The 12,521-nt window shown below is 38.1% G+C and overlaps 1 protein-coding gene across 3 annotated transcripts in view; it reads right to left on the bottom strand.

The window, feature by feature from the left end:
- Nucleotides 1-12,521, bottom strand: part of LOC110453087 (microtubule-associated protein 1B-like) — a 58,562-nt gene that overhangs the window by 14,158 nt on the left and 31,883 nt on the right. For 2 of the 3 annotated variants that reach the window (XR_002463252.1, XM_021501922.1), the window contains exon 3: nucleotides 4,910-4,945. The exons of the other annotated variant lie outside the window; for it this stretch is intronic. Coding sequence is in view for 1 of the 2 variants with exons in the window: in XM_021501922.1 (XP_021357597.1) it covers nucleotides 4,910-4,945 (36 nt within the window). In the remaining variant the exon portion in view is untranslated. The remainder of the gene's footprint in view (nucleotides 1-4,909; nucleotides 4,946-12,521) is intronic. 3 annotated transcript variants of the gene reach the window in all.

The raw sequence follows: 12,521 nt of genomic DNA on the forward strand, positions 1-12,521 counted from the left end.
TTGGTAAAAAGGATTTATTCTAGATATAGTTTTTGGATGTGTAATGTTTTCTCAGATTATTTGACTATAGGAATTCTCTGAACAGAATGCAAATCCTTTACAGAGTAAAGAACATCCTAAAAATGTCTGTAAGACATAAATGCCCCCGCTGCCATGTAAATTAGTTTCAGTGTTCTATAAAAAATTACAACCACTTTGATCTTGATACCCTGAAACATGCTCACACACAAGGTACTACACTTAAAGTTGATAAGTTGATTTTAATATTTATATGTTTTTCCTGTATGTTATAATCAGCTCCATAACATATTGAATGAAGTTGCTAAGTGTTTAAATTGAATCAGTTGATGATTTTCTATATATAGCAACAGTGACCTTGGCCTGACCTTGGAACCCTGAAACACAAAGGTATACCCATATTTGACCTTTGTATAAAGTTTGACAAAAATCTGTGATAGAATGAAGTTGCTAAGTGTTTAAATTGATCAACAGTGACCTTGGCCTTGACCTTGGAACCCTGAAACACAACAATGTCCGAAGCATACTCATACTTGACCTTTGTATAAAGTTTGACCAAAATCTGTCAAAGAATGAAGTTGCTGAGTGTTTACATTGAATCAGGACGGGACGGACATGGGCAACACTATATGCCCCCCCNNNNTTTTATGGCGGGGGCATAAAAATGAGAATCCTTTAAAAACACAAGTGAATCTAGCAGGTTGATACATTTCCAGAGCAAAATTACATAACGCAATAGTGATAGACTATATCAATCGACAAAGTTAGGCTTTAAGACAACCTGTATATATACTGATAATAATAAATTTGGTGATGTAGTTTTTCTTATTAGTCTAGAATGTATTATTACATTACAGAATCACCTAACAACTGGCAGCCTTTCAGCAGAGAAAGTTGTTTGTACAGAGAGAAACGCTAGTTATTTAACCAAGGTGTGACAAAAGCTTCAAACATGTTTCGGCTGTTCATGAATCATCTACGTACAATGTGTGGGGCTATCAGAACAATGATGTAATTAGGGAGGAGAACCTCTCCGCAACGCTGCAGTGGGGCTACGTAATGTAATACACTTTCTGTTAGTATATCTCATCATTATAAGCATTTTACCACTAAATTCCCTGCTAATAAGATAATGACGGCCATCAGGGCAGCTTGCCCCCATTTATCATTTTTGTTACACACCTAATTGATCTTAATGTTCACATCTATCCTTATTTAGCCCAAAAAAAGTCTTCAATATTCAACAAATCTTGTTAGGTATCCAAAAACAAAAAAATCCCTCTTAATTAATCAGTTATCAACATTAGTTTAACATCAAAGGAAAATAAGTGATTAAGAGCCTCGCTCCAGATCTAGATTGACACATTTTGTGGTAACACTGGCCTTTTGAACATGGTACAAATCTGACAACAGAGCTTTATCAATCTATTGACTTCTTTTCACCTTCATTTACAGGACCCTATGGCAGTGATAACAATACCCATGACCTTCATCAACACACAATATATATCACCTTCATTTACAGGACCCTATGGCAGTGATAACAATACCCATGACCTTCATCAACACACAATATATATCACCTTCATTTACAGGACCCTATGGCAGTGATAACAATACCCATGACCTTCATCAACACACAATATATATCACCTTCATTTACAGGACCCTATGGCAGTGATAACAATACCCATGACCTTCATCAACACACAATATATATCACCTTCATTTACAGGACCCTATGGCAGTGATAACAATACCCATGACCTTCATCAACACACAATATATATCACCTTCATTTACAGGACCCTATGGCAGTGATAACAATACCAATGACCTTCATCAACACACAATATTTTTTTTACAAATTATTTAGACAATAATCAACACTCTCATTTGATTTTGACCAACCTTTGCTTTGACATTGATCAATCAACTAAAAGGAAAAAATAATCTTTATGCATACAATCTTCAAACAACATTGTTCCTTCTCAACAACAAATAATTAAGGAATGTGATCATCACCAGTAAAGCTGTTGTAATTCAGTATCCACGATTCTAGGTGCGACAAATCACCGTAACTTGCATCAATATAAATCATAAATGACCAAATGTCTTTTTAGCATTTGAAACCACACAACGTATTAATGATTCAATAGTGAAATATGCAGAATCTGTCATAGAACTATTTGTGCCAAAAGATTTGAAAAGAGCAGATGAAATCTAATTTTTCAGCTCAATCATTCAACGATAAAATAGAAGCTTAAGCTGAAGTGTCTTTGTTACACCTCGTCCTGGAATGCACATTATAACGCCTGTCACCACATCATGCTGTGTCGACCAGATGTCACAAAAATATTTCTTGGCTTAAAAAAGATTTTCTTTAATAGTGTTATTTTTATACGAGTAAACTAAATCCACACACTCTGAACAAAAATGGCCAGTAACTGTAAATACTAAATCTATAACAAATTACCCGTCCTCACATTACATTACTGAGTTAGTCGTTAATTCAACTCCTGTATATAATAACCAATTATCTAATGACTTCTGTTTGTAGTAATCATATAATAAGTCAGTGATAACATCAGTCCGTTAATAAGGGTCTGTCACTTACTTGATAACATTGTTTTTATTGTCACATTTAAACATGACACATAGCATTGTTAACATAAATGTCACAAGGCTTGTAACCCATCTATTTTGGACCACTACTGATGCTGTAGCCACTGCTTATGTTGATTTTGTTTTATTTAAAGCTTATAAATTTTGAGACAAATTCTTTATTTATTGAATCAACATCTAGCCAATTAAATCGTAAAATCCGTTCTTTATATGTATATTGATGAATTCACTCAGTAAAAATAAAAATGATTGATTTCATATTCTTCTTAACCCATATGGCAAAATTATCTCCCCTTGAAATTGTCCCCAGATGTAATAAGGATATCACTTATTGTCGGACTCTTGTCTACATTTTAGGTACAACTGTGCAGTTGTCTCCCTTTGTTGTGTGGACTGGCCTATACATTAGGAGTAATTGTCTCCCCATATTGTGTCGACTGGCTTATACATTAGGAGTAATTGTCTCCCCTTATTGTGTCGAGTGGCCTATACATTAACAGTAATTGTCTCCCCTTGTTGTGTCGACTGGCCTATACATAAGGAGTAATTGTCTCTCCTCATTGTGTCGAGTGGCCTATACATAAGGAGTAATTGTCTCCCCTTGTTGTGTGGACTGGCCTATACATAAGGAGTAATTGTCTCCCCTTGTTGTGTTGACTTGCCTATACATAAGGAGAAATTGTCTCCCCTTGTTGTGTGGACTGGCCTATACATAAGGAGTAATTGTCTCCCCTTATTGTGTTGACTTGCCTATACATAAGGAGTAATTGTCTCCCCTTATTGTGTTGACTGGCCTATATATTAGGAGTAATTGTTTTCCCTTGTTGTGTTGACTGGCCTATACATTAATTAAGTGTAATTGTCTCCCCTTGTGTTAACTGGCCTATATATTAGGAGTAATTGTCTCCCCTTGTTGTGTTGTCTGGCCTATACAATAAGAGTATGTGTCTCCCCTTATTGTGTCGACTGGCCTATACATTAAGAGTATTTGTCTCCCCTTGTTGTGTCGACTGGCTTATACATTAGGATTAATTATCTCCCCTTGTTGTGTCGACTGGCCAAAACATTAGAGTAATTATCTCCCCTTGTTGTGTCGACTGGCCTATACATTAGAGTAATTGTCTCCCCTTGTTGTGTCGACTGGCTTATACATTAATTAGTGTAATTTCTCCCCTTGTTGTGTCGACTGGCTTATACATTAGGAGTAATTATCTCCCCTTGTTGTGTCGACTGGCCTATACATTAAGTGTAATTGTCTCCCCTTATTGTGTCGACTCGACTATACATTAAGAGTAATTGTTTCCCCTTGTTGTGTTGACTTGCCTATACATTAGGAGTAATTGTCTCCCCTTGTTGTGTCTACTGGCCTATACATTAGGAGTAATTGTCTCTCCTTGTCATGCTATCACTTATCTATAGAGTGATGAATTGCTATAATCATCACATTTCCTATAGCCCAGGAAATAGGTCACATTCCTGTGAAAGGTGTATTAGGTACATTCATCACTAGAAAACCGTCACTAGCTTATCATCTTTCATTCACAACAAAAATATCTAATTTATGAATGAGATTACAGAGCTTCAGTCTTTTTTGCACATCTTATAAAGAATAATTTGTTGATGGATTTTTTTTCTTATTCCATAATTTGGTTAAAAATTCTTGGAATTATATGAAACTTACAAAATGGTTGACTGGTGATAAAATCAGCTTACTAGTGAGAATATATCTTTATTGGTGCGTGGATCCCCGGGGAGAAATGTACATCACATACATTCTTACAATGACAGATTATATGTTGAGGTACACCATTTACATCAAGCTATATATGTTGAGGTACACTATTTACATCAAGCTAATAGTTCATGCACACAAGAAACCTCAAAACAAAAGCTATGTAAGTCGGTAAGATATGACAGGTATACACCAGGTACAGTCAGTATGCAAGCCTAAGCTTTGTGAACAGACATCTGTATTGTAACAAATGTCAGATACATATCACCGTCATATTTAAATTCTAAAGGAATTCGAAGAAAATCTAAGAAAAAACTCAGTTAACTTTTATCTATTCAGGCAAAAATTGTGAAAAGATTGAAAAAAACAAAGAAAAAGATAAAATCTTGAGTTTGAAAACAAGTTTCCTCGGAAAGCAAATCTAAGAAAAAGTTGAAGTACCAGAATGACAACAACAATATGTACAAAGTTATCTGCAGGACATGCCGACAGAGAGAAGGGAAACAAAATCACAATATCACTGTGGATACTTACTGCAGCTTTCTGACGGGTCAGGTCCAGTGACGATAACTAGCAGAAAGGAATATTGGATTTTATTTTGGTTTTATAAGTTACTTATATTAAAATAAGGAGTTTTTCACAAATATAATGACCAAGATTGATACATCATTTCTCTTTAAGTAATTGAAAACCTAGTAATGAGGTAAATATATACAATGTAGGTCCTATAATATGTTCATACAATAACATATGGCAATTCAATCATCAATTCTGAAACATTTATCAAGAGATAAATATGTAAGACCACACACTGGTGTTTTTCTAACAAATCAGATCCGCGCACGAGTGAATATATAGGTCCGCGCAATAAATGAGTGCTTTCTGATTCATTAAAAAAAGTGTGTGGTCTTGCTTTTATCACATTCCTTCCGTATTTGGTAGAGATCAATACAAAGATTTTATAAACTTTGATATATTTTTGCAAATACCGGGAACTTTTCAGTTCGCCATGGAAGGGGATTCCCATAAAAAGTAGTTCCGTCTAGTATGGTGATACAACATCTTGTATCACACATGTGATACAAACCGACAGAAAACATCAACAGGAAATTGTTGTATTACTATTGTAAGATTACCTAGGTATGTGATAAAAGTATTTAAGTAACAGGTGATACTGCAGCTTGTAATATGAGGGGTTTTGCGGGGAATTTTGCTACTAAATTTATGTAGTTTGTTTGTGTTTAACGCCCTATTAACAGCTATATGGTCATTTATGGAAGTATTGGTGGTAACGGAAAGCTGGGGGAACCCAGCGAAAAACCACCGACCTGCAACCAGTACCTGGTGACTGCCCCACTTACATTGTAGGCCTCGAACGTACGACCCATTAGTGGATGGCAAGTGATGATAGCAGTTACACCCCTTAACCACTTGGCCACCGAGGCCCTGTGGTGGAGGCAGACAGTTAGACCCCTTAACCACTTGGCCACTGAGGCCCTGTGGTGGAGGCAGACAGTTAGACCCCCCCCTTAGCTACCGCAGCCCTGTGTTGGAGGCAGACAGTTAGACCCCTTAACCACTTGGCCTCCGTGGCCCTGTGGTGGAGGCAGACAGTTAGACCCCTAACCACCTGGCCACCGAGGCCCTGTTGTGGAGGCAGACAGTTAGACCCCTTAACTACTTGGCCACCGAGGCCCTGTGGTGGAGGCAGACAGTTAGCCCCCTAACCACTTGGCCACCGAGGCCCTGTGGTGGAGGCAGACAGTTAGACCCATAACCACTTGGCCACCGAGGCCCTGTTGTGGAGGCAGACAGTTAGACCCCTTAACCCCTTGGCCACCGCGGCCCTGTGGTGGAGGCAGACAGTTAGATCCCTAACCACTTGGCCACCGAGGCCCTGTGGTGGAGGCAGACAGTTAGACCCATAACCACTTGGCCACCGAGGCCCTGTTGTGGAGGCAGACAGTTAGACCCCTTAACCCCTTGGCCACCGCGGCCCTGTGGTGGAGGCAGACAGTTAGACCCCTGAACCACTTGGCCACCGCGGCCCTGTGGTGGAGGCAGACAGTTAGATCCCTAACCACTTGGCCACCGAGGCCCTGTGGTGAAGGCAGACAGTTAGACCCCTAACCACTTGGCCACCGCGGCCCTGTGGTGGAGGCAGACAGTTAGACCCCTGAACCACTTGGCCACCGCGGCCCTGTGGTGGAGGCAGACAGTTAGACCCCTTAACCCCTTGGCCACCGCGGCCCTGTGGTGGAGGCAGACAGTTAGACCCCTTAACCACTTGGCCACCGAGGCCCTGTGGTAGAGGCAGACAGTTAGACCCCTTAACCACTTGGGCACCGAGGCCCTGTGGTGGAGGCAGACAGTTAGACCCCTTAACCACCTGGCCACCGAGGCCCTGTGGTGGAGGCAGACAGTTAGATACCCTAACCACTTGGCCACCGCAGCCCTGTGGTGGAGGCAGACAGTTAGACCCCTAACCACTTGGCCACCGAGGCCCTGTGGTGGAGGCAGACAGTTAGATCCCCTAACCACTTGGCCACCGCAGCCCTGTGGTGGAGGCAGACAGTTAGACCCCTTAGCTACCGAGGCCCTGTGCTACTAAATAAATGTGCTGAATTCCTAATACAGTCATTACTATAACTACATCTTCCCTATGTGGCCAAAATATCTTTCTGTTCTAGCTTTACATCCTCCTGATGTTTGACTGATCTTGGAGGGATACAAACAGATTGTCATTACCATATATACCAAGAGTGCTTTCAAGGTCACGTAAAGGTTAATAATTTGTGAACCGCTTTGAGACAACTTACGAACTAGGTTGTGATAAAGCAGCAAATAAGAACCTTGATTTATTATTATTATTATAAAGGCTCCCTCACCTTGAATATGGCCATCAAGATCATTTTTGGTTAATATGTAATAATTTAAAGTTATAAATAATAAGTGGCAGAGAAGAGATTCTACAGAATGCAAAAGTCACCTTATCTATCAACCATGCAGCTATGCAAACATCTTCAACCAACCTCTGTCCCAATACATATTGCTATCCTATTCTAACTGATCAATATTAAATAGAAGAATGAGAATATGTTTAATTCATAAAGATGTCACATTTATAAGGTAATTTAGTGAATATGGATTCTAAAAATATAAATTTTAAATTTTGATAATATTCCAAAGAGAAAATTTCATAAAATACCAGTATAAAGCAATTTTACAGGAATCGATACTGATTAGGAACATGTAAATGCGACTGTCTGCTCGTCAATAGCGACAGCTGTACCTTAGTGTATATCTGAATGCTATAACATGTGGTTTGATACTAATTCAGGTATAATATAGTACTGATACTTCTGTAAATGGAAGTCAATCTTCAGTCATATATCTATACATTGTACACATTTCAGTTTTAGTGAATTTCAGATCAAATAAAGATAAAACATTGTGGTTTATAAATACAGTACTGCAAAGCAATGTATGTATCATATCACAAATTATTGGTTTGAATTTTTTTTAATCTCAAGACTTAACAAGTTATAGACCTGACAAGGTATCCTGGTCCCCGTCTCTTGAAAATATAACAATTTAAGAAAAATAATAAACTAATAATTTTGGACACTTGGATGTCTGATTCTGGATCTCAAACTAAGGGGAGATAAGTTTTAAAAACTTAGAGGCGGGTAGCCAGCCTACTGTCAAGGTGAAAACCTATCTTATCTTACTGTAGCTTTTAGCCCTTGACCTATTTTAATGACTTTGATCTACAAGTGATACACATCCATCACCGGATGATGGATACATCTATGATATTTCATTGAATTACCTTCAAGGGGTTATGAATGAAGGACCTCATGTATAATGTGCATGGACTTACAGGGGTCGCCCTGAGGCCTATAAAGAGTAATGTTCCCCCTAACATCGGTAACACATACCGGTAAGACTAATAACGATTTTAAATGAGCTAGAATACGAGGGTGTATACAATCTATTATATGACAAGGTCTTCACCTTTTATACCATTTAACACAAATTACTAGGCACCTTTTCCAAATTCCCATACTAAAACGGCTATGAATGGAATTTTCTGTTTTGCCCCACAGATAACATCACATTAGTGTAAACAGGCCTGAGATATTCACAATCATTGTCTGTCCTCTACGTGTTACTTAGTGTTGAATGCTAATATAATATATGTAAGGAATTGGAAGGTTAAAGTGCCTTATATTGTATTTCTCTATTTGCCATAGGATAACCTGTAATTTTGCAAGGTTACATTACTTATATATTACTTATAACATCCTATACTGCTGATAACGCAGATATCAGATTACCGAGTATCTTATTTCTACCCATGACAGGTATATCAGTTGAGTGGCAATATTTATATGTACCAGACACATGTACATACCTTACACATATTACACCTACTTCAGGCCGTCATAGCGCTATCATCAACAACCCCAACAATCAATATACCAATTGTTTATTCTGTTTCACCTGGCCAGGCAGTTATATTTTTATGTTCTACTGGGTTTAAAATAGCAAACTGTAAACTTTAAATCCATGTCTGGGAAAATGAAATTGATATTGGTATATTTAAATTTATTTACCATGCAAAATGTCTCGGCAAACATTATAATGCTTGGTAATAACAAGAGGCCCAAGAGGGCCTGTATCGCTCACCTGAATATTTAAGCAGTCATAGCAAAATATTCTCATTAAATATTATATTGCACTCAAAATATTTCCCTCCCAAACTTTGTTGGCTCCATCTGTTGAAACTACCAGCAAAGTATTATTATAAGATTCTATGCTTTTTGATTCTTCTTCAGAAGTTGCTGACATATTTTTCCCTGTGATCTTGTAAGTAGGTCAATGTCATTTTCCTTCTCAAATTGGTTAGCTCTATTCCAAAAAGCTACCAGCCAAATCTTATGAATCCATTCCTTTTAGTTCTCAAGAACAAATCCATTAAAATGTTGTTGACCTCTGTGACCTCTAAAGTAGGTTGAGGTCATTTTCATTTGCAAACTTTGGTGAGCTCTATCCCGGGAAGTCACCAGCCAAATATTATAATTTTATGCCTTTTAATTCTTCAGAAGAAGCTGTTTGAACTGTTTGACATATTTGAACGCTGTGACCTTGAAAGTAGGTCAAGGTCATTTTCATTCGCAAACTTTGTTTGGCTCTTTCCCAGGAAGCCACCTGCCAAATATTAAGATTTTATAACTACCAGTTCTTCAGAAGAAGTCGTTTAAAGTGTTTGACATATCTGCCTCATGTGACCTTAAAAGAAGGTCAAGGTCATTTTCATTCTCAAACTTTGTTCGGCTCTTTCCTAGGAAGCTACAAGCCAAATATAGAGATTATATACCTTTCAGTTCTTCAGAAGAAGTCGTTTGAAGTGTCTGACACATTTGACTCCTGTGACCTTGAAAGAAGGTCAAGGTCATTTTCATTCTCAAACTTTGTCGGGCTCTATCCAAGGAAGCCATCAATCAAAAATAAAGATTCTATACCTTTCAGTTCTTCAGAAGAAGTCATTTGAAGCTTTTGACATATATGACCCCTGTGACCTTGAAAGTAGGTCAAACTAGTTTTCATTCTCAAACTTTGTTGGGCTCTATCCCAGGAAGCCACCAGCCAAATATAAAGATTATATACCTTTCAGTTCTTCAGAAGAAGTCGTTTGAAGTGTTTGACACATTTGACCCCTGTGACCTTGAAAGAAGGTCAAGGTAATTTTCATTCTCAAACTTTGTTGGGCTCCATCCAAGGAAGCCATCAGCCAAATATGAAGATTCTATACCTTTTAATTCTTCAGAAGAAGTCGTTTGAAGTTTTTGACATATTTGACCCCTGTGACCTTGAAAGTAGGTCAAACTAATTTTCATTCTCAAACTTTGTTGGGCTCTATCCCAGGAAGCCACCAGCCAAATATAAAGATTCTATACCTTTCAGTTCTTCAGAAGAAGTCGTTTGAAGTGTTTGACACATTTGACCCCTGTGACCTTGAAAGAAGGTCAAGGTAATTTTCATTCTCAAACTTTGTTGGGCTCCATCCAAGGAAGCCATCAGCCAAATATGAAGATTCTATACCTTTTAATTCTTCAGAAGAAGTCGTTTGAAGTTTTTGACATATTTGACCCCTGTGACCTTGAAAGTAGGTCAAACTAATTTTCATTCTCAAACTTTGTTGGGCTCTATCCCAGGAAGCCACCAGCCAAATATAAAGATTCTATACCTTTCAGTTCTTCAGAAGAAGTCGTTTGAAGTGTTTGACACATTTGACCCCTGTGACCTTGAAAGTAGGTCAAGGTAATTTTCATTCTCAAACTTTGTTGGGCTCCATCCCAGGAAGCCATCAGCCAAATATGAAGATTCTATACCTTTTAGTTCTTCAGAAGAAGTCGTTTGAAGTGTCTGACATATTTAACCCTGTGACCTTGAAAACAGGTCAAGGTCATTTTCGTTCTCAAACTTTGTAGGGCTCCTACCAACGAAGCTTTCAGCCAAATATCATGACTCTAGGCCTGTCCGTTTTTCAGAAGAAGTTGTTTAAAGGAAAAATTGACGGACGACGGACGCCGCGCCACGGCATAAGCTCACTTGGCACTTCGTGCTAGGTGAGCTAAAAAGGAAACATATATGAATAACATGGATGTTTCTATACCTTTGTTTGTACAAATAACAAACAGATACAGTGTCTCAATAGGAACACAATATAGACTTTCTAGCTACCTGTGTTTCAATTCAATTTATTGCTCATTTTTAAAGAAACAGTAATTTTGAGGGTAGAATAATCTGACCAAATAATCAGTTTGAATATAGAACAATATCCCAATTTAAACAGAGGCCAAGCCCTGCCTCCCAAGTTCTATCGGACAGCTATGAATATCACTAATAACATCAACAACACCACACTGGTCATTATGGTAGTGATGGACCAGGTTCTATCGGCAGCACAGATCATATCTGTCTGTTATTTGATGATTGGTTGGGTGAGTCAGTTGTTTTAGTCTCCTAGTCTTTCATCAAGACAGCTAGGGTTAGTTTCCTAGAACAGATATGAGGGTATTGGTGGAGTGGAGGAAGGTGGGGGTCACCACTGCCCCAAGGTGAAGATGGACCAGGTGGGGGTCACCACTGCCCCAAGGTGAAGATGGACCAGGTGGGTTTTGCCCACATTAAATGTACCTTGTATAATTTGAATTTAGTGAAATGCATAATGATAACATTATTTGGGGTCTGGTGGGTCAAAACTAGCCAGGTGTTTTAAGACGGGTGACAGTTCCACTAGCCTGACACATGGGACTAGTAGACCTATGTTAGGTCTAATAATAATATTTACTCTGAAAATATAGCATTAGGTTGACTAATAGAAATTTTCGAAATCTGCCTGGTGGCTAGTACTCTAAATAGAGAACTGTATACCCTGTAGGAACTTTTAAGTGGAAAATACTGTATTTGATTTAAATTAAAATGTGACACTTTAATCAACTGTTTCACACTACTTCTATTATAATAAATAAAATTTAGTCTTAACAGTGACAGATGTTTGCATATTCTTATTTAAATGAATACAATTTATACAGTTCTGATGTTTTTAAAACCATTCTGTGTCTCTTAACTGCATGTTCCTACTTAAACCATATTCCTACTTAAACCAACACAATGTATACTGTATTAATGTTTTAAATCGTTCCGTGTCTCACAGCACTAGATTGCTGTCCTAACTGAGCTAGTTAACAATCTAAATGCCACAGCAATAAGAATAGGAAGATCACCATTGTTTTAATGAGAAATGTACCGGTAATTGTTATCCAAGTCTTCAGTACAAGTTTGTTAATGTTATAAGCTAACCTGGATCCCTAGGTACATTGTACGTACATTTGTATAAGGGCAGCATTTTGTTAAATGTCAATTTAGGCTATTAAGTGTCACAACCATAACGACAGCAACATGCATCAACCTCTGACCTCGAAACAATGCCTCATGCACTTAAAAAACCCAAATAGGAGTTTACCCAATAGAACTAAGGGATAAATTGAAGAACATGCATATTTTGAGAAGTTTCACATGGGGCCCCTACAGCTTTTAATTCTAACATTTGAGTTGGACATCACTAAGAACTGGT

This window comes from Mizuhopecten yessoensis, unplaced genomic scaffold (genome assembly GCF_002113885.1).
Source record: "Mizuhopecten yessoensis strain PY_sf001 unplaced genomic scaffold, ASM211388v2 scaffold7087, whole genome shotgun sequence".
NCBI lineage: Eukaryota > Metazoa > Mollusca > Bivalvia > Pectinida > Pectinidae > Mizuhopecten > Mizuhopecten yessoensis.